This window comes from Cyprinus carpio, chromosome A16 (genome assembly GCF_018340385.1).
Source record: "Cyprinus carpio isolate SPL01 chromosome A16, ASM1834038v1, whole genome shotgun sequence".
Classification (NCBI taxonomy): Eukaryota; Metazoa; Chordata; class Actinopteri; order Cypriniformes; family Cyprinidae; genus Cyprinus; species Cyprinus carpio.
Window position 1 is genome coordinate 7,103,917 of NC_056587.1, and position 27,627 is coordinate 7,131,543.

Consider the following 27,627-nt stretch of genomic DNA (forward strand, 5'->3'; position numbering starts at 1 on the left):
ACAAGTTGCTATGACAGAATTGTCACTTTTGGTTGAAAACTATCCCTTAAAGTCCACAGACAGGAAGTGGTTTTTAAGCAACTCACAGAGGAGGTAATTCAATGTCTGCACCAAAATCAAAAAACCTTTGTTCAGCCTCTTCTATGACATCACACACCTCTCTGTTTCAGCTTTCTGTATATATCTCTGTGGAGGAGACGGATGGTGCCCCTCCTTTCTCCGCTCTGCTCAGGAACTGGTGGGAAATGTATAATGAATACTAATGAATCCCCACCTCCCTCGACAGGTGTCTTACCTCCACCCCTCTCACAACTAACATCCTGTCCTCTCCTTCCCTGACAGAGAGGAGTGAACTACTGACATGTGATGTGGCTCAGTGGAAACATCCTCTCCACCCTGAGCTCCTTCATTAGTGCTGATTCTTTAACAGACTGGACCAGTTTAATCAGGAAAGTCACGGTGTTCCAGATTTCTTACCATTCCAATAAATTATCAGGAAACACAGCTAAAAAGTGAAGAAACAGTTCAAAACGGTACATAGCATATAGATGAATTTATTCTAACCTATGCTTAGAAAATAAATGGAAATTCTTAATACAGCATTGTTTTTTCTCTAATACAGCAATTCTTAATTAATACAGCATTTATTATTTAAATGTTAGATAAGAATAAGAAATATAATATGTCATAAAAATATCTAATTTGTTATTTGTTTGCATTCTGGCATATTTATTACAAATAAACCCATTAATGCCACCCAATTCTGTCAGCAGCTTACTGTAATGCAGAATAAAATCTAATTTTCGATTGTTATTTAAACTGTCAAGTACATTTGCAAAGTAACTAATGTACTGACTAAAGTGATGTAATTTATATGTTCAGTTAGTAAAATATTTTTTGCATGTATAATAATGAGAGTTTCAGATGAAGAAGACATGTAATTTAAAAATAATTCCTTAATTCTCTTCTAATTCTGTTATTAAAGATGACACAAATAGTTCTTCGTGAGATTCTGGTATTTTTAGATTTGACTGAAGAAGTTTAAAAAAACATGGTGATATTAAACATGGTGTCAACATTTGATTGAAATTGTTCCATGCTGCTCAACTTTAACAGCAGGCCCAAGTCTAATAGTTTATCAACTAATACAGTCTTATGTAATGATCAAATTAAAATGTCTTTAGTATTTATTGTGTGAAGCTTGGCCGAGCAAGTTAATATGCTAATAATAACAATTCGTTTGGATACATTCTTCTTGGCAGAGAAGGTAACGGCCTGACATGTGTTTTAATTAAGTTTCTCACTTCAGTGCCCAGATATTTGTGGATGTCAATGCAGCGGTCCATGAAGATACTATCTGATATGCCAAACAGTTCTCCTGCAGCAGATAATTAATTCCATATCTGAATAACTGCTATTTGATTGGTTTGTTATGTTCTGCATAAAAAGGTCAGAGATTTTGTTTCCCATCAGTTTGTGGCATACTGCTACATTGTGAGTGTACATACAAACAGCACTTACTGCACGTGTAGAAACCTTCCTATGGAGGAAGCAAACAGTCTCAAATTAAGACATTCTACATCTGCTCTGAAATTATTTGACGCAATCTCATTACAAGAACGTTATACGCTGCTGCCACCTGGTGGCTACGATACAAACTGCTAAAAAGACTGCAGACGCTTTATTTCATACTGTTTTTACCTACAGCTTAATGCCTTTGAAAGACAAAACATAGGGTTACATTCACTCAATCATCCTATTAAATACTACAGCACGTGATAATTAAATAATTTGCAAAAATTAAGCATAACATCCTTCATTGCACATATTTTACAATTACTTGTGCTTTTTGAACTTGTTTTACATATCACACAGACTAATAGAAACACAGTAAGAGACAGCGGCTTGAGGAACATGAAGCTACAACAGCAGACCATCAGAGGTTCCTAGAAATGAACAAAAAAGTGCCATTAAAAAAATGGTGCAGGATTTACTTGGAAATAATTTTCACTCAGAAATTGCTAGTACATTTCACAAATATTAAAAAAGAAACTTAAGTAACAAATTGAACAGGTTAGGTTTCAACAGAGAAAAACAAGGCATATAGGCTGCCACTCCAGGATCAGTTTCTCACCTCAGACCCCTTACAGCACGTACAGTTCCAGGAGATACTCCTTAGGCACGATTCCGATGGCCCCTTTCATCTCCCCCACCCACCAGCCAAACACGTCGTACTCCTGTGAAAAAAAACAAAAACAAACGATAACCGACATTCATTAGACTCACTCACTGTTGAGACCAATCAGCACAGTGACACAATCAGCGAGGTCAAATCTCACAGGTCAACGCTCCGGGGAATGAAATCTGTCAATATATAGTTCATTTACCCGTTCATCCTCAGGTTTTTCCTCATTTTCTTCTCATACTGTCTCTATCCGTACATCCCTACCCCCCATTCTGTCTCCCTCCCATCCTCCTGTCTGTCTTTCCAAGGCCAATTCAAGGACACAAGGCCCATAGGACCTATAAAGATTACACAAGAGAATGTGAACGGGAGATATATTTTGTATGAAGCACAACAGATCTGAGCCAGAGGACAGAGTCCTTTTCTTTCCGTACAGAGACAGATCAGCTCTTCTCCAGCTCATGGAAAAGATAAACATAAAGATAAGAAGATAAGATCCGTCCATCCGTCTCTCTTACTTTATTCCATAATTACAAACAGATTGCACACTGCCATTCACTTCAAAGCCACTAAACCCTGCGTTTTCTCCACATCCACGATACTCCTCTGATTCTCCCAGATGCCTTCTAAACTTTCCATTTCCCAGCAGAACTTTGGAAGAGCCGGACAAACTGGGGTCTGGGGACCCCCACTGAACTGCAAGTGGGTGCTACAGGGTTCACCAGAAAGAGTACAAAATGTATTTTAGGGCTGTCAGAGTAAATGTGTGCATAAAACATTAATGTTTAATATTTTATCCTGCTTTCTAAACATGGTCGGAAAATAAGAGATAATCTTTATTCTATTGACAGCGCTAGATTTTCGCAGTTAATCTGAATACAGTTTTGCTAAATAACAATGATAAATAAGGAAATAAAATAAACAAATATGGAATCATATTTATAATAATAATATATCAAATATATTAAATATAAAAAGTGTTACTATGTTAATTTCAGAAACACTTCAGAAACAACTGTATAAAAAGTAATTATTTTAAAAGACATAACCAATTTAACTGATTTAATATAATAAATATAATGCAATTATACACACTACCATTCAAAAGTATGGGGTTGGTAATTTTTTTTTGTGTGTGTTTTTGAAAAAAGTCTCTTATGTTCTCCAATGCAGGCTGCATTTATTTTATCATAAATACAGTCAAAACAGTCATATTATGAAATATTATTGCAAATGAAAATGGACATAATCCTTATGAAATCATTCTAATAAGCTAATTTGGTGCTCAGTTAAAAAAAAAATTATCAGTGTTGAAATGAGAAAAATGGAAAATGTTTAGAAATTGATTCTTTGATGAATACAAAATACAAAAGAACAGCATTCATTCAAAACATATTTTTTGTAACATTATAAATATTTACTGTCACTTTTGATCAGTTCAATTTATCCTTTTCGAATAAAAGTATTCAGTCATAAAATCATACTGACTCCAAACATTTGAAAGGTAGTGCAATCTCAGAATTTTTTTTTTTTTTTTTTGGTCGTCTTTAAAACACACTTAATTTAAACTGGTTTATATGCTTGAAAATATAGTTGCCTTATATTTTAGGAAGGGGGTCCCATAAAAGGCATTCATCTTATCTGGGAGTCCTTGGCATCAAAACTTTCAAATCAAAAGTCTTCTACTACTTTGCAAAGGCCGAACACAGTATGGGGTCTCTATGATCTGTCTATGTGACAGACAGGTTTGGCTCAATTTGTTCCGATTTCAAGAAAACTTAAAAAAAGGAAAAAATAAATGTAAAAATACCAACTCAATTAGAGTTTTAGCTTTGGTGTAGTTACTGTGCTTTGCCTTTGCAGGGCAGTATAAAGGACCTTAGTGGGGCCCTCACTCATCAGAGGGCCCAGGATGCCAATCTGCAACCTCAGCTCTGCATGTTTTTGAAAGTTCCCACATAAACACTCGTTTGTTGTACTTGAAAAGAACGGTCAGCTACAGTAAAACCCCCGTAACATCTCAATCCAGTGTACTCTGACTGACATTTATAGCCTGTTTTCTCTCTGACATTCAAGTCTTTGATGTCCCTAAAATTGACTAGACACTCGCTGCTCATCTACCTTCATCTTTCACCTCACTGTCAGAGGTTCTGCATGGTTCGGAAAGAGCAATGAGGTTTGAATCATACCCCATCTGAAGTTAAATATGAAGTTTGTGAGCCCCTACTTGACCCCGGTAGCCTAACTGATTCCTGCTGTGTAATGTATAGTGCTCAGCTCCGGCCAGCAAACCTCTTACTGCCTGCGTGTATGTATCTGTCTATAAAGCACAGGTCTGGTTATGCAGCTGCTGACAGCTACTGCAGACACACGCACTGTAATGGAAAGCATCTCTCCACCTCCAACTGTCCTCAGTGTGCACTGTCCTCCTCACGAGAGTAAAAAGAAAAACTTTGCTAAAAGAACATAGACTTCAATAAATCTTCCGCTATCTGTGAAGCTTAGATTTAGAATATAATTTAGAATATATTCCATTTATACATTCTAATAATTTTAAGAATGTAGATCAGGGTCCGGTTGCTTAGACTAGTCTTAAAAAGTTATTCATCTAATTTGTTTTTCAAGGCTGGTAATAACTTTTTAAAGTTACAAAAAGTTAGATTGGCCCAATTTGAGTCAGAAAAGTAAGCAGTAATGTTTATTAAACTAACCCCAGGTGTTTTCATAAGCTGCTTGTTTTCAGACTTTTCTTTTAACAGAAACTGGGAGCATTGATGTATTAAGTAAACCATGTGATTACAGAAATGTAAAAAAAAACTATGCTCTTGAGGAAAAACAATTTAGTCAATTCAATTTCAGTTTACACTTTAATTTAGTGTTTGAGGTCCCCTGTTTGAGAACCATTATGCTATACAAATCAGTTTTAATGATTAATAATTATTTGCAATTAATTAATATTTTCCTTATAATGCTTAATAATTAATTACTTATTTATTAATTTAAAAAAAATAAAATAGTTTTATAATATTTAATGTTTTATATAACATCACTTTTTTATAATAAATGATATTTAAATAATATCATACTATTTTTTTTACCTAGTATAAATTAGTCTTAAAATATATATAGCATCCTTTACATTTTAGGAAAGGGGGTCCTTTGCAGAAATGACATTCATCATATTTATTGAAAACCCCTGCAGTATATAACAGCCAAATTACATAAGTAATATGAGAGTAAAATGTTAAAAGTATTAATTTATAAAATCTCCAAACATTTGAACAACAATGTAATTTCAGAAACAAATGATTCTGTTGCCTTCAAAACAGAGATGAAAGTGAAATGTGTTAAAGTGCAGGATTCACACACCTCAGGCCGTGAAATATAGGGCAGCTGTCCAGGCTGTGTGAAACAAGACAGGAAGTGCACATGTGAAAGGGTGAAGCAGAAGCTTCCTGTAGCCGTCCTTTGATACAGACACACCTCATTGACAGGGCAGCGCCTGGTGCCGTGTGTGTGTGCGAATATGTGCGTGTGCAGGAGGGTCAGATTAGAAGGTGAGGGTGACAAATAAGTCTGCAACAGGAAAGCAATGCAGACCTAACACTCCTTCTACATGCCCACACACGACTATTAAGCGCCCATCTAAGGAAGCCGACATGTAAGGTCACATGGATTTCCTAAATTAGCATTTAGCAGACTAAAATAACCTTTAAAATATCTTTATCTATAATTTACTTGATGTAAGTTGAATAATTAAAATCCTGCATGATTAATATTTGCATATCATGCCATATACAACAACAAAATGATGTGGGTCTTAGAGGTTTACAATGCTTCTGGACCCCAGACGGACCATGTGACGCACTATTTTGACCAAGCATCATTTACAGCACACACTGCCTGCTTTGAAAAGAAGAGAATGTGGTGTGTGTGATTTAGGGCCCTGACACCTCCCCCTGGTCTGATGGTCAATACCCTTTCATAGCCGCTGAGGGTCTGGACAGGGGGGTAAATGGAGGTGGGGTGGGGTGTTAGACTTGCAGCTGCTGCATGGCCAAGGGGAAGGAGGTAGGCCACTAATAGCCCCACTGGCTTGTTCCCCAGACTGCTCTGAATGGCCTGTGAGCCACAGCTGGACACTAAACCCACACCGGCTTTACGGTCATCCACAAGCCTGGCTGAAGGAAGGGGGAAGGGGCTACGCTACAAAAGAGTGCCTGCAATATAAGCCGGCAGAGTACCCATAAAATGGCACAAATACGACACAGCATTATTGGACTGTGTCGAGCAGTTCTTTCCCAGCATCCTTTGGTAAAACCCTGGGTTTAGGCTTCTCTCTTTTATGCAGTGCAATACATGGCATGTGTATTTCATAAAAAAGTGATTTAATGGTGTGGGTTTTTTGTTTTTAAAAAAGTGCCCTGTGATTTAATGGTGTTTTTTAATGTTATTATTTGTACAGAGACAATGCTTTTTTCATACATATGTATCTATAGAAAACCAGAAGCCTTAATGGTGTCTTTAATAAAATAAAAATTCAAACAACACAATTATGTCTTTCAAAAGGCTAATTTTCTTTATACATATATATATGTATATATATATATAATGCTTTGTATATATATATATATATATATATATATATATATATATATATATATATATATATATATATATATATATATATATATATATATATGTGTGTGTGTGTATATATATATATATGTGTGTGTATATATATATATATGTGTGTGTGTATATATATATAAATGCCACTGCACTCATTCTAGCCACTAGATGGCAGACTTGCTCTGAAAAACGCAGTCACTCCTGGATCCCATTCAGACCATATTCTGTCATTTTCTGACAGCCTGCTGACTTTTAACCAGAATGAGATAACTTCCCCATTGGCATGCTTTATATATCCATTACAAATTATGGATTTTTAGCCACTGGTGAAATTGGGATGTCATCTCTATTTCTCCTGAAGATACATTATCTAGCTACTGCACATTTCTGTCTCTAGTAAAATGAATATAAATAAATTGGGTAGAATTATGGAAAGCTGTATTCAGCAGGTCTATGTGTCAGCTTCTTTCCTGTGTAATAACTTCTGGATACCTAAATTTCACCATTACTTAATGGATCACATTAGATGACATCACACATAGGCATTGCTAAACCTCCAGAACATTCTGTTCCAAACCTGCACAACTTTCTTTCTTTTGTGGAACATCAATGATTACATTTTGAGAAATGTCTCAGTGCTTTTTGTCCATACAATGAAAGTCAATGGTCACCAAAACAATTTGGTTACAAACATTGTTTAAAATATCTTCTTCTGTGTTCTGTATAAGAAAGAAAGTCATACAGGTTAGGAACTACAGGTGAGTAAAAGACAATATTAACATTTTTGGTTGAACAATCCATTTAAGTACTTTGGCTTAATCCTTAATTAAACTTTCTTAGAATATTTTAACACAAAATTTAAATGACTTCACTGTTTATTAACGTTTGTCTACAAAACCGAAGACAATAAACAAGCAGAAAACAAAACAGTAAGTGATATCTCAGAGAGGAACCCTGCCGATCTTCATAACTTGTGTGTGTCAAGGTCAGTAATCACATTGTTCAACTTTTTTTATGATAAGGCAAAAATTAGTTCAGGTTGTAAAATGTCATGTGGTGCAACTCCTCGAAAATTTAATGATATATATGAAATTATAATTCAGGATATTTATATAATCACATTTTACCCTGAAAAATTATTTATCTCTGTGTTTTCTATATATTGATTAATTTGTCTCCTGCCAGTCTGTCACTGTACAAATTACATTTATTAAGCTGCCTAGTTAAATAAAGGTTAAAGAAACAAACTAAATGTTTAGGTCACATTACACATTCAAACTTTTCCTGAAAGTGGTATTTAAGTTTTTGAATCCCATTTGAAATCAACATTAAAACTAGCTTTAAACTAGATCGTGGACACTTATATAGTACTTCTTTGAGTCAAAAAGTTCTTTACAGTTATTCACTTATATTGTAGAACAGAGATAATATGAAAATACCAGCATGATGTCAATACCTCTCTTCACAAACACTATTAAGCTTTCCAGTTCATTCTCTGAAGGGCATTCAGGGCTAAACAGACAAACTGCAAGATACCGAGTTTGTTTCTGGGAACGGAACAGCCTGACCTGTTTTAAGTAGCCCTGAGAGGTATCGAGCTAATTCTGTTAGCCAGGTACAAACCCCACGGGCAGTTCCCAGATCTACACAGCCGGCCTATGCATCAGAGCTGACAGGTAAGGGAAGTTTTTAACCAAAATCACTTCTCCACCACACCTGGTACGAATAGAGAGGGGGATTCAGCGCTTCCTGAGAACACAGACTACCATTAGTGACTGGCTGAGATGTGTATAAGCTCAAGGTCTGTGTACGGTTGCCCTTACTGAACATGGCATTGAGCCGTCTTCCAATTCGAAATACCCACACACAAATGAGCTCGGAGACGCACAACGCAGTGGGCAGACGTGGAGAGAGGTGACAGAATGCCACTGGCTGCCAGACTGCTCAGCTCAGGGCCAAGAGCAGTAAAATGGTTTCCGTAGTGACAACACTAATCCCATCACTGTACACAGGGAGAGGGTGTACTTCACTTCCACTCTCAGGAACGCAGTTCGTGCAAACAGGCCCAGAACTAACCTTCTGCATCTGACTCAAATGTGTTATCCAGACGTCCCGGTGTATTTATTTAACAGAATGTTTTTGCAAATTCATGTGTTCCTTTTGCCGTCTGAGAGGGCAGGGTTATAAACATTTACCTCATGCTGTAGTATTTCTGTCCTCGATCACGTAGGTTGTGACAACTGCGGCAAGTCTGGAAGTTTCCAGGCCGTGGCTCCTGTCTTACCTTGCTGAGGATGTAGATGGTGTCTCCTCGTTTAAAGGACAGCTCATCCGGATGATCTCCAGCACAATCCCACAAGCCCTGGAAGTAGTTTGCGTAGTCTGTGCTTTTATTCACTGCTGCAGGGGAAAGACAGGAACATAATTTAAATAGAAGTTCATTTAGCAAAAGAATTTCATTATTAAAGAAAGAATGGGACATCGTCCTGAACTCAATATGCATCACAAAATGTTCATGAAGGGGTGTAAAAATGGGGATAAAAATTAGGTTGGTTTGGTCTCTGAACATCTTATATGTCTGAGAAATCTCACTGTCTATGTATGTACACTACTGTTCAAAGGTTTCCAGGCAGTGAAAATTGTAAATATTTTTGAATAAAGTCTCTTTTGCACACCAAGGCTGCATTTATATGATCAAAAATACAGTAAAAATTGTAATATTGTGAAATATTATTACAATCTAAAATAATAGTTTTTTATTTGAATATATTTTAAAAACGTTATTCATTCCTGTGATGCAAAGCTGATGCAAAGCTGAATTTTCAGCAGTCATTATTCCAGTCTCCAGTGTCACTGTGTCACATTCTGATGTAATGATTTGCTGCTCAAGAAACATTTCTTCTTTTTAATGTTGAACAGTTGTGCTGCTTAATAATTTTGTGGAAACAGTTATTTTTTTTCTCTCCCTAGGATTCTTTGATGAATGGAAATTTCAAAAGAACACCATTTACTTGAAATAGGAATTGAAAAATAAGTATTAATTTCCTTAAAAATATCTTATTGACCCCAATCTTTGAAGGGCAGTGAATAATTCTCTTCATGCAATGGTGATTTGGTGTATGCCAAGGGACATTAACAGAGGGTCCACCGATTGTTGTTTGATCTTAAAAAACATGTTTTGCAAAAAGACAAAATATGTGATAAACACAAATAACATTTTAAGTTCATTTTAACCAAAATTTTACAGCTAAATGTTTTCTCAACCATATCACATTTTTTAAAATAAAATAAAAATTAAAATATAATGCATGTAAATTATTTTATTAATTATTTTACTTTGCGATGTAAACATCATAATAGATAATGTAAGTACATAAACATGGTACTATCCGCTAATTATTTTATGGCCTTGCAAAATTTCTTTATCCACCAAAGGGGAAGGGGCTCTTGGTTGAAGAACCCAGTGTGTTTTTCTGGCTCGGAAAGATCCACTAGTGGGCAGCAGAGAGTATAAACTGCCTTGGCAAACTAAAGAACCCTCTAATGAAAGACTCCACACCATGTTGCAAGTTAACTTGTAACTTGTATTACAAGCCATATTTTTGTTAAAACTTTTGATTTTTTAGTCTTGTGCAAAGTTTCAGTCCCTTTCAAAAGAACATTTACTTTCTATCTCAAAACATAAGCATTCTGGATGAAACATGTCAGTTTGTAAATCTGTTATTTCAGCTATATTTGCTCTTGGGTTTACATTGAACCTGCCCTTGCTCTTGGCTCTTGGTGTGGAGCATTATTTATTCATATTAACAATAGATTTACTAATCTATGTTTTCAACCCAAGGGCAGCACCATGAGTGGGTGTTTAGTAAAACTTTCGTATCAAGAAAAAAATTTAAAATGACCCCTGAAGGTAAATATCTCGCAACAGACATTACTGCTGGCAGATTCCCAGCTATGCTGATTTGGCAGCTTATTCTAATTATTTTCTAAATATAACCTTACCCACTGCTGCTTTAAGGTTTTATTCAGAGCTGCAAAAACATCATTTAAAACATTATACAAAAAAGCCAAAGATCAAAAGATGACAACAAAGACTAATAAGGAAAATTCATAAGATAATCTTGCTATCTAGTATGTGTTAAGCCTGTAGTTTTCCCTCCATTATAGCTCTCTCTGGCCTCCTCCTCTGAGCATCTGTCACGAGATCCTCCCTCAGCCATTGCTTCTGTCAGCAGGACTTCCTGTGCTGTGAGCCTGGAGCAGAGGGCCATGGTGGGCCACAGTGTACCAATGGAGTCAGCTTCCTGCCAGAACCTACCAACCCCTGCCCAGTGCCCAGCACTCGGCAGGATACATGCTTCCCCACACAGGCACAGAAAAACCACTAAACCGCTTTAAAATAATAACTGAGATGATGACAAGAGTATTGTTTAGTGTTTATCGTACCAATGAACACAAATATAATAAACTAATTATCATTACTTTAAGAAACAAACAATAAACTGTGCAAAAATTCAGTAAAAAATTCCAGGTCTTTTCCTGAAGGCCCTTCCTGTGGTCCAGACTAACTTCCCACTCCTGTCATCAGTGTTACTTCACCAAATCCATATGCACCTGCACTATCCATTGCTTCTCTTCCACTTCTCTTCTCTTCTATTTTTATTTTTTTGTCATTTCAAGACCTCCTCCTTCTGTTTCACCCTCCCTCTATTTTTGTCCTTTTTAGATTAAAAAAGGTTGGAGAGACAAATGATAGCCACCCAGGCAGATCTGGGAGTCTGTGTGGTGTTATGGGACAGCAGAGCAGGTAGGGGATGGACAGGCCTGGTGACCTAGTGGTAATTACCTGTCACAGGGGTGGATGGTTTGTTGGCCAGGGTCACAGGTTTGTTGGCCAGGGGCACTGTTGGTTTAGCAGGCTGGGGTGTATCTTCCTCTGAGAGGGAGAAAATAGATGAACCAGTCATACACCAAATTTAAAATTTCTATAGCCATTTTCCACCACATACAGGAATCACCCTCAGGGGATTTTACGTGACTATTTAAACTGATTATCAACAGTGAAACTAAATAAATAACAATAAAATAAAACAATAAAAAAATACTTCGGCATCCCCACAACCGTACATAGGACAAACAGTTTGGAGAATGGATGGATAATGTAATGTAATGTAATATAATATAATATAATATAATATAATATAATATAATATAATATAATATAATATATAATATCTAATATAATAATATAATATATTAATAATATAATATAATATAATATAATATAATATAATATAATATAATATGTTGAGGTGCAAACCAGGGAGTTCTTCATAAATGTCATCATCGATAGGTTCAGGCATGGATGATTGTGTCACTGTTAAGCAGTCATCATACTCTTCTTCATCTTCAGGAATGACTCCACCCATGTCTGATAGTGAAAACACAAACAAAACACGATGCATGTCAAGTCAAGTTTAGACAGTGACAGTGTTTTTCTGATGTACAGTCCTACCTTTAATCAGAAAATCAATGTGCTCCACCCACTCTTTTGCATCTTTCTCAGACGCAGCACAGAACTGTAGCAAAAAGGTATTGTAAGAGATAATGATCTGAGGATATGAATAAACACTGCATGTTTTTAAATGGTATGAGAGGTGACCGACCTGATAAACACGCTTGTCTGGAGCGGAGATCTCAAAGCAGCAATCTCGCTTTGCATCTTTCCGCAGGGTGTTGTTCATTTTGACAGTGTATCCGACAATATTAAACTCTCCCTTCTGCTGTTTATCTAGTGAAGATTAGTGTAGATTATTGAATGATCCAGTTCCAGAAAAGAGAACCTGACATCAGGACTACGTTTATTGCTGACAAAAAAACAAAAACAGTAGCTGTCTCACCTTTCTCACTGCCGTAGTAGTAAAAGATGTTGTTGCTTAAAGCACACCATCTCTTCTGCCATTCATTGCCGAAGAAGCTGTGATCTATAAGAAGTTGAAGAGAGGTTATTTATTTAAATTTTTTTATCATGAACAACCTGTTTCTGAACGCAGTAACCTACCCTTTCTGCGCTTCTCCAGGTAGCCGCTCTTCAAAATGGACTGAAGTTCCTGAGCTGCCACCGGAGGAGACTGTTGAACTCCTGATTTCAACAAACAGAAAGTTATCATATTTTAGTTCAGCTTATTTATGATGAGCTGTGCTGGACAAGAATCCATAAAGAGGAGCACCTGCCTTCACAACAAATTAAATACATTTGTTAAAGGCAGCCAGAAAGCTACTTCCATGCCTTTAGGTTTAAAAATCAAGAGTCAATGTCATGCAAGACTAAAGTTAGCAGAGATTCAAACCTGGATAAAGTTTCCCGCACCGCTCTGTCAGGTACAGCAGTATGTGAAACGGATGCATGGTCTGTTTTCAAAGCAAACCTCCCCTCTCGTTTACACTGCCCTCCCTTCTCTTGTGCACACACTACCATTGCACTGCTTGATGAGTGTGAGCGAGCAGAACAGTGTTATGAATGACACATGCAATTGTGGAATGTTTGCAAATACGTATAAAGTGCTGTCAAGGGAGCATGACACACGCTGACTGTGAAAAGCAAACTGAACACCCTCAGTGTTGGAGCAGATTTCTCTTAAATCTGCTATAAAAATGTAGAAACACTAGAAAAGAAAACATAAATCATGCTGTCTTTTAGAGCAAACACTGGCAAAACAATTAAAAAAGATGACTTTTAGGAAAATAAAAACCAATTGGCACAGAGCATCAATTTGATTTTTGCATCTTTCGTATTGGAAATTAAAAAAAATATAATAATAAAACAAAATAAAAACATTATATACACTACTGTTCAAAGATTATTAAAAGAAGATTCTTATATTCACCACAACTGCATTTACTTGATCAAAAAGTAAAAAGTAAACGGTCAAAAAAAATCAATATTAAGAAACATTACAATTTACAATGCTTGTTTTTCTATTTTAAAAATAAATAAAAAATTGCTTTTGTTTTTTCTTGACGACAAGAAAGCTCAATTTCAGCAGCAAAGTCTTCTTCATAGACCTTAAGAGATCATTTTAATACGCTGATTTGATAATCAAGAAACCGTTCTTAATATTAGTTGAAAATGTTTCTTAATGAAGTGTGAAAATTGATTGAGTGTTATTTGAAAGAAATATTTTGTAACATCACAAATGTCTTTACTGTCATTTCTGATATATTGAATGTGTCTGTGCTCAATAAAGAATTTTTTTTTTTTTTTAAAGAATAGTGATCCCAAGCATTTGAATAATAATGTAACACAAACCCATAACTATGAGCCATGACTAACTTTGAATGATCTTTATCCACATTACAATGCTAACTTCAAAAGTGAATGTGGTTGCTAAAGGCCGCAAATAAATAGTGACAACATGTTTCCCCTTCGGCTATAAAATGAACTTCCTTTTCATGTGCTGAATATATGAGTAGAGTAACAACTCACAGCTCTGACAGAGTTGAAGCTCTGACTCTCAACAAATACACCCTGAGATGTGCCTAACTGTTTTCACTTTCTTTTTTTATGAAAATAAATCTCACATAAAATGACAAACTCCCTGCTTTTACCCAAATAGCCGCATTATTGTTGCACAAGCTCATAACTTCCTTACTTTAGTTCATTCGTCCAAAATAAATAGGCTCAAATAACTTTTTGGCCAATCTCCAAATGCCGTTTTGATTCACCTAAGCTCTGCAGTGTGCACTGAGAAGCTTCGGTCCCATGTTTGAGCTGAACAGCTGTTCTCTCTGGCAAGCACAGGGCAAGAGGACCTATAAAACACATGACTGCACTACAGCAGTAAACCTCTTTCTACCATATACATACACACAAACCACTCTTAGCCTGCATCCTACCCTTATGATTTTGTGAGTTTCCGACTGCAATAATCAGTTATGAGGCATGATTCGAAATGAGTCTGAAATGAAAAATGAAAATGAAAATCCTACCAGCAGCATTCATTTAGCAGAAGCCAATAAAACAGAAGCCTGAATTGACATTGGCTGTGGGCAGCATTGTCTGGGCTGCAGACCATAAACCATTTGCTCAGAGACAAAAGAGAGCTAAACCCTTGACGTCTGTGCCTTCAACCCGTTCCTGAGCCTGTTGCCGGGTTACATCAGCCTTTCAAGCAACTCATTCGGCTTTTGTGTTCTTCTACCACTACTAAAAAATTCTAGGACTGCCACAATGATACTGTGTTATAACAGCTGAAGCTGCGGAAAAGATGATAAGTGATTCATTCATAACCAGAGAGAGATATTTTTTTAATTCTGTTCATGCAATCTGTGTACAGAATACACTGCTGTGTTTCTTTCATATTATTCAGTATTACAAACTTAGCATTCTTTTGTCTTCCGGGAGAGAATTCAAGGGTACAGAACTATGTCACATGATATTCCTGTCTCATAAGTTCTTCTAAAACAATTGCAGATGCTCCATGCTTCTCTTCTCTTGTACCACTTTTAAATAAATCACTCACCATCGTAAGCACTTTCCTCATCCCTGTCAGTCTGCTCTGAGTGCAGTGATCCACCATCGTTGGTATCCGCTTCATCAGGCTCGGGAAACTCGTCATCTCCTACACAACAGAGTCTTCATCAGCATTCTCAAAAAGTGAAAGTTAGGAGGCCACATTTTTAATCCTACACCAGAAATACACATTAAGATTCTCTAATTCATGTATGTATGTTTCTTGCAGATATGATATCTGACAGCACAGGAATTTTGGACATGGTGCTTGACAGGAAGTATAAAGTATACTTTAACCATTGATCTCCCAGTCGCTGGCAGCTTTGAGTGGCACTTACTATGCAGAGATTTGGGATAATCGAATAGTTCACCCAAAAACAAAAGTTTGCTGAAAAATGCTCACCCTAAGGCCATTCAAGATGTAGATGTGTTTGTTTCTTTATCGGAACAGACTTGGAGGAACATAGCATTACATAACTTGCTTACCAATGGATCATTTGCAGTGAATGGGTGCCGTCAGAATGAGAGTTTAAAAAGCTGATAAAACATCACAATAATCCACAAAACTTCAGTCCATTTATTAATTAAACCGAAGCAATGGTTTGAAGTAAAAAATGCCTTGATGGATTTGTTTCATAAAAACATGCATCTTTCACTTGACAATTTAATTTTTAATTTATGCATTTAGCAGACGCTTTTATCCAAAGCGACTTACAGTGTATTCAGGCTATCAGTTTTTACCTATCATGTGTACCCGGGGAATTGAACCCCCAACCTTGCACTTGTTAACGCAATGTGCTACCACTTGAGCTACAGGAGCAATGACAAGACATTAAATGATGGAGTGGTGTCTATTAGTTGTGGATTATTGTTATGTTTTTATCAGCTGTTTAGACTCTCATTCTGACGGCACCCATTCACTGCACAGGATCCATTGGTGAGCAAGTGATGTAAGTCTAAACTTCTCCAAATGTGTTAAAAAAAAACTTGTGAGTACATTTTCAGCAAATTTCAATTTTTCAGTGAACTCTTCTTTTAATATGGGAAAAAAAAAATCACGCTTATAACACTTGGGGCAGTTGTGGCCTAATGGATAGAGAGTCAGACTTGTAACCTGAAGTTTGTGGGTTTGAGTCACAGGTGTAGGTGGGTGGAGTGAATATCCAGTGCTCTCCTCCACCCTCAATACCACTGTGTGTGTGTGCATGAACTTGGATGGGTTAAATGCAGAGCACAAATTCTGAGTATGAGACACTATACTTGGCCACACGTCACTTCACTATTGCCTGTTTGAATCACATTTCCTGACAATATAATTAACATTAAAGAGCTGATGGAACAGCAAAAATTGTGCATATGTTTGTGCCATAATGTTCAATTTGAGCAAAGAACTTCCTGTTCACACTGTGATGTGGTAATGGTGCTGCTGTCAAGCGCTATACCAAACTCTGCCCTCTACCCACATCTCAACCTTAAAGTTATAGGAAGCACAAAACTGATCTGTGAACAGTTATGTGGTGACTGAAATGTTATTTTTAAAGCACTCTGTTTATGTGTTCCCATTAGAAGAGAAACAGTGTATGTGGGGGACATTACATAGACTTCTATAGTTTGTATATACAGTTATACACTTTTTAATCTAAACCCACCCCTACCCCTCACAAAAAAAAAAAAAAAAAAAAAAAAATTTCTGCTTTTTTACAATTTAAAAAAAAAAATGTTTATTTGTCAGGTTTTGCTCACTTTGGGGTAAACATTTGTCCCCAAAATATGGGTAAGTAGGTACACACACACACACACTAGTCCTGCAAAGATGTTCACATATCATGAAGAGTTAAAGTTCTAATGTTCAGATTGAAAGCTTAACAGGACAGAGTCAAGCACACAGTAGACTACAGCATGGTGGGGAAGTACTAGTTTATTTCACCATGCTTGAATTTTATCCCCTCCCCCAGACACACATGTAACAAACATACAAGCACACCAAAACTTACTTTTGTCCTTGAATTCTTGAGAGTAGCTGGAACACAAATAATTTGGATTTGTTTAATACTATATCTGCAGAGTCACAAACATATCAGGTAACAGTTATGAACACATTCTGATGTACCTCGTTTTTACATCTTTAATGCGCTTGATGAAGGCATCCTTTCTCTCTTTTGCTTTTTTGCTCAAATTCTCCCCTTTAAGGACATCCGTTAAAAAGGTTTCCAGATCTGAAAACAGACACTGTTTTATAAGGGTAGCCTTTCTTGAATTCCTGAACTCAATTGGTAGCCTAGGTTTATGCAAACAGGTGCAGTTAATGTTTGAGGAGCATAGGCTGCTCCAAACTGATGACAATTTGATCTGTTTAATGGCAAATATAGGCTACATCTCTGATGGAAAACACATCTTAAACTGGTCTTTGGCCAGAAACATCTAACGTTACTCTCAACCTGCTTTTTTTGGAACACGGTTAGCTGGTCAGCCAGCTAATAACACCCTTGAACCATCTAATAAGCTTAAACTAGATAGAAACTATCTACCGTGTTCACCGTGTAGCATCTTCTCCAACAGGTACGTTACTCAAACTTTAAATAACTGCACAAGAAAAATTTAAATTTCATCTGCAGTTGAATCTAACATAAACTCTCTACTTTAATGCCTGTTGCTGACTTTATAATTAAAACAACACGTTAAACCACAAAACAAATCTTTTCGCGCCCAGCCTCCTCTTCATAAAAAGTAAACAAAGACCCCTTTATGCTCTAACTACAGGGAAATATTCTCAGCGTCTGTCGGTAGACTAAACTTCCTCTTTTCAGCCAAGTATGAACAGAAATGTATGTAGAGTTTACACCTGGAGATCTATTATATTCTGTTTACGATCGAGTCATAAAATGTCGCTTTATCAACTGTTGTTTAATCCAAATATTGCGATAGTAACGTTACCTGAAATGAGTGTCGTTAAATCTTCCGGGATGGACCTCATTGTGATAAACTGCTTGACCCAGAAAGATAGCCTTCGAAACACGGAAGTTACAAGTGGACTGTGAAATACGGAAGAGGCAATAGTCTACCCTGCAGAAACCACTATTCAAATTAGACAGTGTTATTCATAACGCCTGCTCCAGTAGAAACATTTGACTAGAGTGCAGCTCACCCTAAACAGTGCACTGGGGAAATCACACGTTTCCTCATCCACTCTCACGTGCACGATTTGACAGGAATGATACACTTTACATAAATCATTTTATTGCACTATTCGTCGAATTCTCATACACTGCATTCTGTGACGATGATATTATTTATACCTTTGGTGTTTTTATTTGCACGCGAGCGGAAAAAACAGATGGGAAAGATACAGCATGCCCATATATGATCTGATCTAATCTGAATCTAAAACAAGAAGCTTCACTACTTGTTTAGTCAAAGCAGTGGTCCTCATTTCCAGATTTTGGCAAGTAACTGCTGAATGATCTGGGGTTTTTTATTTATTTATTATTTGCCCTCTTTATTCACTGTTGGTGCATTAGAGGATTTTAGTGAGACGATCTAAGAACCTTTTGGCCCTTTTAGATGGGCCTGCTGTTTGGAGTGGGGCCCACTTATCTTGAGGAGGGAGACAGGTGAAGAATGGGGGTGATGCACAGCTTTCATAGGAAAACACACAGCTATCCATCTCCATCTGGCTGTGTGTGCTCTGTCTGTGCTCCTCTACTGTTTCACGGAGATTACTGCAGAGAACAGATCCCTGCCAGGAGACCTGCACTGTGTCACCATCTCAAAGTACCTCTCCAAGAGAATGACAAGGAGTGGAATTTGGTTTTGGGTCCAATATTTTTTTTTTAAAAGGTATACGGCGAGTTATTTTGCACATTATAATTAGATCCATATTTTGCTAACAAGACTTGTTGTGATGTTTTTATGCACATAAGCAAATACAGCTATTCATGGGGATGACTTAAATGAAATAATAAAAGACTAATTTTACTTTATGAAAGTATTGGCTGATATTCAACACTGACATCCTGCCTGCTTGTTCGCTCGGCTTGAGCACTGCTTGAACCTCATTTGACCTGGCCACAGATCCATCTGGTGTGGAGGGGGAAAGAGAGGTGAAGTGCCCTTTGACCTTCTGAAGGAAGGGGAGCAGCTCCATATCTCATGCTCCTCAGCCAAGTCTGTTTGATCTGGACTCACCTCAGTTCACAAGTCTCAGCTTCTGGCCCCATCCCACAAAGGGAGGAATGTGTGTGAGTGTTTTAATGCAGTTTTGCAGTATATCATCATAACCAGTGATCATCATCTTTATTAAATTAGACATATTGTACTTCTCTTCATCCTAGAATTTTAGTGTTATACTTTGTTGTTTTCTCTAGGGTACAACAGAGTTTAAATCATTTTTGGTCAACATGGCTCTGCGGTAGCCAGCACTGTCATGCTTGTGCATATGGAAACCATAGACTGCCACATTATTTTTTTCTAGTAAGCCTTGTGACTTGAGCCTGTAACATTTTCCGTTGCTTTGGGTTTGTTTCAGAGAACTGGTGGAGAAGAATTGCTTTGTTGGGCCCAAACAATACTGAAATTTATGGTTTATGGCAGCCGTGTGAAGATATACTAGACTTGAAAACATACCTGAGATGGGTGAGGTCACCAGCAAATACTGTGATATGTGACAGGTAAGTCATATCTGAATCAGACCACCTGAACAGCCTCCGAACATGAAGGAGGAACATCTGAGGGCACGCTCTTGCCACTGTAATTCACACTGCCTTCGGGTGCAGGGGTATCTGTGAAGTTCAGCTTTGTGATGGATGAGATGGTGTTTTTGCCCCTTGGCTTCGGAGGGATTAGTCTGCTCAGGTGTTGTTTTTAAAAGACTTAGAATTAGCTTACATTTAAACATTTAAACTTTTGACACCACTTTCACCACCTGTTTCTGGAGAGAGAGAAAAGTCTGGGATTGAACCTAGAGTTCACGTGTAATGTTTCATGCCAACAAAAGAATTAATGCGTCAATCATAAGTTACACCTGAATTGTACATTTGTAACTGTCGTACCTGTGTGTCTCTTTGGTAGGGCTTTGGTTCTTTGATTATTAATGTCCGTATATTTATTCTGCTTTTGCAGTGTTTCTGAGTGAACCTGTGCTAGTCATTTGATTCATCATTACATACTGAGGCCTCGGTTGCAGCCCCAGGAGGAAAAACACTTTATGTTTGATGAAAAGAGGTGTTTGAGAAGCAGACCACGTAAGTGCAACTAGAAGAAAAATAATTGCATACTTCAGGAATTCCATAAACATGATCTATGAGATAATATCATGCTTCATAGAGCTAATTTGTTCATTTGTATTCTGTGGTGTTGCTGTGGTTGGCCTTTTACTCGATCCATTTGATTCAGATCTTTAAAAGGTTTAAACCTTTAAAGGGATATTTCAATCAAAACTGAAAATTCTGTCATCATTTACAAACTCTTGTGTCATTCCAAACCTTAACTACATTTTTCTTCAGCAGAACACACACACACACACACAGAAAGGTTTTTGTCCATTCAGTGAAAACCAGTGGAGCCCAAAACAACACTGGACATTTTTCAAAATCTCTTCTTTTGTGTTTTAAAAAAGAAAGTCAGTCATACGGTTTGTACATGAGGGTGGGTAAATTATGATAGATTGTCATTTTTGAGTGAACAATCCCTTTAGTTGGTATAAGCATTATACTTGCAGTTTTCATGCATCGTGCTATTTATATTTAGTGTTTCTGCTCTAATTTCGCTCTATCCTCAGAATATCTGCATGAAGCCCACCTGCATGACAAAAGGGACCACCAAGATTAAATACAAGGTTTCCATGGAAACCAGCTGAAGTCTGACTACACTGACTTTAAATGCCTGCATAGACATCACAGCCTGAGTCATTGGACTAGCACTGTATAGGCCTTCCCTCTTTAAGCATTATGTAGCTGTCGGGACAGGAATTTTGCTTCACACAGATTGTTCATCGATCCTTGTAGATGCTAGGATGGCCAAAAGTATGTCAGGCTCCCTAACCAAAACCATAAACTTAGGTTGCAAAACACTTGAGAAAATAACATTGCCCCAAATTACGTGTACATATTATGCATACCAAATGGTTTCACATCAGTTTGCATTAAGGCACAGTTGATTGTTCAGTTTGGATAGGATCATGACTGTCAAACTGTATGGCAGTCTTTAAGAAGTAAGCAGATAATTATACTTAAAGTGTCTGTGGAATACCATATTTTAACAAATGTATCTCCAATGCTACCAGGTCCTAGTAGTGACACATATGAGTTATTGTGATGCACAATCACTATGGAAAGGCAAATTTTGTTTATCCAGGGGTGGGTGCTGCCACAAAAGTGGCAACTGACCTCCAAAAATGTATATGTGTAGAATGCAAAATGTTGCTTCTATGAGATGGTTACAGTTACATTTTTACATTCTTTTTTTTCAGTGCTTTTCAAAATTTTGATAACGAAAAAATTCTGAGCCTTTCCCTGCCAGCTGCCTATCATGCAAACTCTCTTTTGGTATAGCTAGTTAGATGTGGATCACTTCTCTGTGTCAAATCTCAACTCAGTCTTTAACCTGGATAAAGAATGCCGATCACGTGTTTGGTTTCGTCAGAGGACGTCAGTCAATGCTATTTGTTCAGGCTCCATTTGGCACAATGCCTTTAGAGCCAAAACAATATTGAGCTTTGTTTTGTAAAATGCCATAAAGGGGCTTTTCTGTACACTCTTTTTGTGTGTGATTGAAAAGTCTAAATAACATATTATGCAAACATCATTTAATAAACGAAATGGAAAATAAGAGCATTTAAAAATAACCGAAAAGCCCTCAGACCTCGAATAAAGTTATAATATAACGGCATTAGTGGGTTATAGTATCAATCATACAGTTAGCCTGACTTAACAGAGGGACTCGGACATTCTGCGTCTCTAACAAATGCCTCAGTGCGGTGTGAGCTCCTGGCCGCTAGGCCTCATTTCCATTTCAACACATACGCAAGGATTGCAACGTGGCGTCAGATGTTTGGAAATTATCCTAGCTAGGTCTCTCCAAAGCTAGATTTCACTGAAAACTCCTCTCGAGGTACCACTTGAGTCGTCTTTAATAAATGTAGTTTTGTATTAGTATCCTCACAATTGAATTTCCTAAAACAGCTTGCACTTCATAGCATTAACAGAAATGGCTCGAGTCACCATAATTATAAAACACGATAAACCAGCCAAGGTTAAGAACTAATGATGGTGAAACTATTTATTTTATTTTGTAATTATTTGTAGTGACAATATATCAGTGGCAAAGTACTTAAAATATATCATTTAAAATATACTTAAATATAAATATGTCTGTTAAACTTAGCTACATGTATAAAGCCGGTGTTGACAGCATTTTTATTGTGCACAAGGTGAAAAGCTTTTGCCAAGATCCTGACTTAAAGTTAAAAATTAAAATTGAGTTGTTTTAAGGTTGTTACAACGACCAATCGAATTAGTCCAGGAGGCCACAGGCCAGTTCAGATCTTGGGAGAGCAGGCCCGAGGCAACCAAATGAGATGTTTATTATCTATTTATTCAGATAGTAGACTATTTGGAATTAAAAATCATAAATATGAATAATAATAATAAACGAGCAGAATTAAGTTTTAGTTTATATTGTCAGATCATTCCTTGCAGCGTTGCCTGTTGATAAAATGACACTTTATTATTTGATAACTCTTGTATTAGATGCACTGATTCGATTCGGGAAAGTTACATTCATCAAATCTAAATTAAATTTTTAAAATGCAAATAAACGAATAATTATTATTAATTATATAAATTAAATAATGTTAAAATGTGATTTGACTTGAATTCCCCTCTCATTCTCAGCGGCGGATAGAATTACGCGGAGTGCTGCCTCAACACCAACCCTCTGTCGAAGGTTTAATAGGCAATAAAATTTAATTGCTGATCTCCAAAACGTTACAACTCTTGGCCAGGAGACTCCCTGTGTCGTCAGATACAGTCAGGGACTTATTTGTGTACGCAGCATCAAGACATCAATCTCTTTCTTGAGGCATTCTGTTTAGTCTACAAATTTGATGGCATCTAAAACTTCCCATGGGTTCATTTCATACAGTAAAAAAATCTAATTTTAATGCCAATTTGGCTACAGGGAAATTAACAGAGATTAATAAAAAGAATGTAACGCAATTACACACCTAACTGCGTATTAATTTTGCGAACAAATTGTTTTCGGGATAACTGATACTAGTTTTGATTAGCGATTATAAACATAGGCTACATTTGGCAGCCTTATAAAGATCTAATTTTGTCCCTCGAAAAATGATAGACTAATAAAAACCATTAATTATCATATAACAGGTAAATACTACACACAAATCAGCAACATTATAAAGCAGGCTTATATACTTTGAATCTTACCTCGCTTAATAGTAACCTGTTATTTCTTAATCCAAGTGTTGAAGAAATAAATAACACCGCTTTTATTTTCAGTAACAAGTACAAATTTATTCTATGAAAATATGGCGCTTTGCCGGCGAACGATACAAAAATAAAACGTGAAAAATATCACTTTTTTCTTGCCATATTTTCTCTGTAAACAAAAATGATCACTCGATTATTGAAAAACTTACCTCATTGATCAATGGTCTAGGCCTATTTTTAAAGTCACAATTAAAAACACCGACCATCAATGTGAGAAAGATATTGACGTCTCTATAATGAAACTTCAGTTAGAGTTAGTAGCTCAAGTGTTGCAGGTCGATTGTTGTAAGCGTCTCAGAGAAGAAATCAAAGGCCTCCGTAGATAAACCAATGGGGCTGTCTACAGATTCTGACAAACTTGGGGACACGGCATCTGAGAGGTGTAAGCAGGAGTCGTTGGAGAAAACGCTGAAGTCCTGTAAAGAGACGTCCAGGGCCGAGGGACTGCCATTGTCCGGAGCAGATGCACAATCCGGGGCCATTGTTGAGGCGCAGATAGGAACAGTGGGTGACGGGTTGGGAAAATGTTTCAGATGTTTGTCATTGCTACCTAAAGGCGAGACAGTTGCGCTTTGGGAATCACCATTGTGTCCATTCTGTGACTGTTGAGAAGTTAAGGTATTCTGCTGAAATGGATAACCCTCTCTTTCCAAAAGCGCCCCTGATACATTGTTTGCCACTTGTTCGAAAAAAGATTTCCCATCACCCCGTCCGCCCGCTTCCTCCAGACTCGGTGGTTTTCCATCGCCGTGATGGTTCTCTTTACACTGCGTTTGCCGTTTGTGTTTCATTCTCCGGTTTTGAAACCAAACTTTGACTTGCCGCTCGGTGAGGTCCAGCAGAGCGGCGATTTCCACACGCCTTGGCCGACAGAGATACTTGTTGAAGTGGAACTCCTTCTCCAGCTCCAGCAGCTGAGTGTTAGTGTACGCCGTTCTGAGTCGGCGAGTTGCCCCAGTGCCACCATCAGAAATCTCGGGCGAGCCTATGAAGGGACCACAGCATTATACATTATTGATACGCCACTAATTATAACTCTTGATTTTTACAGTGCCGCTGTGGGGCTTAAAGCTGCCCCCGCAAACTTGCAAATATATTGCGTTTCTCGGAGAGCATAAATTGTTTGTGGGAATGGAGCCACGGCACTTGAATAATTTGTGTCCTCATCCCCTATGCCAGAATATACTGATGTGTCTGTGAGTGCGGAGAGGTCCGAGTGAAGATTAATGAACACGCCAGCTGCCGACTTGAGTAATGGCAATCTATCATTCTTCATTACTGTCAAATATTAAAATTCATGCCCTACACTACAAGTAGCTAACACACAGTTTAGAAGTTGTTCAGAACAGATCCTCCGCATCCGAAAACTAACAACAAAACCTTTAGATATTAACTTGTTCGCATTAAGTTCACATGAGCCATGGGGATAACAAACAAATCTTGCACTTTCAGCAGCATGGCCTTGCGCAACACAGCTGCTGAAAATAATAATAATTAATAATAACTTGCATTTCGTTTACAATGAACTATAAAACAATAAAATTGCATTAAATTGAAATACCTTGAGGGGAGAAGTATAGTGGACCAGGGTCGGTGGTGGTTGTTGCTGTCGAAGTTGTCTGGTTTTTCTTGGATGCTTTTTTCTCCTTCATCCAAGGGTACTCTGGGGGTAATGATGCGGCTGGCAGCGGACATAAGCCATTAGGGTTCTGCTTGGGCCGGCTGTGGCGAGGGTGGCTGCCGGGGTTCAGGCTTGGAATGGTCTGCTCAAAAGGAGGAGGAATCTGTGTCGAGCGTGAAAGCGTCGAGCTCTTGATTGATGAACTTTGAAATGCATCACCGACAGGGGGAAAAGATGTCAGGCACTCAGCGAGCGACGGCTGACTATTGATAAAACCCGTCTCTCGCTCGAATTCGTAATTCATCTCCTCCAAGTCTTCCAAATTCGTCGCTCACAGATTTGTGACGATAAAGTGAAATACCGTGCCGGGTTAAAAAAAAAAAAAAAAAAAAACTATTTTGCTGATTACGGCCGTATGGGGACCGCGGTGCCATTAAACTATTGCTTTCATGGAGACAAGGTTGAAATTGGACCGTATTGCTTGTCACATGATTACCTCTGTCCAATGACAATTTGGGGTTTAATCAAAAGAAGCCACTGTCTGTGTGATTGATCGAAAAAAGTCCGAGAGGAACGCCTCACTTTCTGGGACTGGCTAGTTTATTTACGCATTTATGGTCAGGTTGCCCACTGCTCCGTAGATTGTTAGTATAGCCAGTACCTCAAACAAAGTGACAGTGAGTCCTTCTGCGGTTCTTCCTTTATTGTTTGACCGGCCCTCGGCTGAAGATCCCCCAACACATCAACTGGACACATAAACACAACAATAGCCACGATCTAGGAAACCCATTAATCCTGAGTCTGGGTTTTTACTACTTTCTTAGAGAATGCGCGCTCTCGTTTGCCAATGCACGAGCAAATGCGCGCGAGACAGTATGCGCGCGCACATTGCGCGCAGACAAATTCTTTGAAAGCCCCGACGCGCCCCCGTGTTCACACGCGCACTGACGCATAACGCTTGCATGTGTATTACTGCTGTTTTAGTTTAGTTGTTTTGCGAGATATTACAGTTCTTATGTGCTTATGAAACTACATTAATTCACACATTTTTGGAGTACACTTTTCTAGTGTTAGTGCAACTAACATAATTGCTGTTCAGTGAAGCATTATTAAAAATAGAACGTCTGATAGTACATTCAGTTAAAAAAGAAAATATTTTGTGTTATGTAATTAATAACACGCTACACATTTTACATTGACAATATGTTTAAACGGCGCTAAGTCGTCTCACAAACACATACAATAACTTTATAAATATAAAATAAAAGTGTACATTCATTAGTATTTTACGTTCAAGAATGTGTCTTCTATGTTGTCCTCAAAAGTCTTTAGCTAAGTAGGTGTAGGCCTCGAGCACTTTATTGCTTATATTCCAAACAAAGAGCCCTGGAAGCCTGCACGCTATCAATCTTACACGCCAAAAGGTCTGACAGCTTAGTGCCCTAAGAACACATTTAAACCATCTAACACTCCCTTAGATCATATGTGGCCAGGAAGAAGAGAACAACGTAGTACTCACGGTTGAGAGTTTCCCCATTTTATAAATTAGGTTTACAAAAGTGATATTTTCCGATTAAAGGACTGACCTTGATCATAATTTTATTCCGGATGTTCTTCGAATGGACCAGCTTTATTTCGGACCAAAAAAAAATCATTCGTTTTATATTTTCGTTTTTGGAAAATCAGCCTTTATCGAAGGTTTGGGAATGAATAGGATTTTATTGATTGTAAGAGAGAAACCATGTGTTTTTGCAGCTACACAGGAGCTATTGTGTGTAGATGAACGTGGGTGTCGGCATTCTTCAAAATGACCCACTCCTTCCTACACATTTCCACCACGAACGAAAAATCTTCATCGTTTCCCACGAGCTGAACATCGAAATTTATCATGGATGTATCTTTACGGATACTGTTAATTGTCATATTAAATATATGCTAATCTGTCTGTTGAAATATTCATTCATGTTTACAGTGCATTGTATTTATTCTCATTAGATAGGCCTGACAGAATGGATATGTGAGTATCAAAATATATTGCCGTGCTTTGAATGAAGCCTGTTTTTTGGTTTGTTTGTTTTTTCACATTGGCAATCGAACTCTACATTTAATATCTGTTAATTCATGTACATGAATAGGCTACTAAATTTATTTACGCTTATGTGCTTGTAAA

General features: G+C 37.5%; 2 protein-coding genes and 1 long non-coding RNA gene across 3 annotated transcripts; 1 reads left to right on the forward strand and 2 right to left on the reverse strand.

The window, feature by feature from the left end:
* Positions 1-1,662: 1,662 nt before the first annotated feature.
* Positions 1,663-18,504, reverse strand: LOC109109365 (src kinase-associated phosphoprotein 2). The gene is made up of 13 exons (XM_042772297.1): positions 18,264-18,504; positions 17,440-17,545; positions 17,324-17,349; positions 15,340-15,438; positions 12,879-12,959; positions 12,718-12,801; positions 12,484-12,608; positions 12,333-12,396; positions 12,138-12,248; positions 11,664-11,753; positions 9,102-9,217; positions 2,135-2,237; positions 1,663-1,946 (listed from the first exon to the last, which is right to left on the reverse strand). Exons 1-12 carry the CDS (start codon positions 18,301-18,303, stop codon positions 2,145-2,147), a joined length of 1,035 nt encoding a protein of 344 aa, XP_042628231.1. The 5' UTR covers positions 18,304-18,504; the 3' UTR covers positions 1,663-1,946; positions 2,135-2,144.
* Positions 18,505-18,701: 197 nt separating this feature from the next.
* On the forward strand, positions 18,702-22,842 carry LOC122147971. Its single transcript, XR_006161947.1, has 4 exons — positions 18,702-19,166; positions 19,401-19,567; positions 19,855-20,569; positions 21,106-22,842. It is a non-coding gene; the product is annotated as an uncharacterized LOC122147971 (long non-coding RNA).
* Positions 22,843-23,794: 952 nt separating this feature from the next.
* Positions 23,795-26,580, reverse strand: LOC109072457 (homeobox protein Hox-A2b). The gene is made up of 2 exons (XM_042772296.1): positions 25,398-26,580; positions 23,795-24,821 (listed from the first exon to the last, which is right to left on the reverse strand). Exons 1-2 carry the CDS (start codon positions 25,759-25,761, stop codon positions 24,091-24,093), a joined length of 1,095 nt encoding a protein of 364 aa, XP_042628230.1. The 5' UTR covers positions 25,762-26,580; the 3' UTR covers positions 23,795-24,090.
* Between the last annotated feature and the right edge of the window lie 1,047 nt (positions 26,581-27,627).

What these genes read in the sequence shown, in the direction of transcription:
- LOC109109365 (XM_042772297.1), bottom strand. Translation starts at nt 18,303, where the DNA reads ATGAGGTCCATCCCGGAAGATTTAACGACACTCATTTCAG. An exon ending in TTTAACGACACTCATTTCAG is followed by an intron (nt 17,546 to 18,263) that starts GTAACGTTACTA and finishes GTCTGTTTTCAG; the next exon opens with ATCTGGAAACCTTTTTAACG. An exon ending in CCATCTACATCCTCAGCAAG is followed by an intron (nt 2,238 to 9,101) that starts GTAAGACAGGAG and finishes TTTTTTTCACAG; the next exon opens with GAGTACGACGTGTTTGGCTG.
- LOC109072457 (XM_042772296.1), bottom strand. Translation starts at nt 25,761, where the DNA reads ATGAATTACGAATTCGAGCGAGAGACGGGTTTTATCAATAGTCAGCCG. An exon ending in ACTATACTTCTCCCCTCAAG is followed by an intron (nt 24,822 to 25,397) that starts GTATTTCAATTT and finishes GTCCCTTCATAG; the next exon opens with GCTCGCCCGAGATTTCTGAT.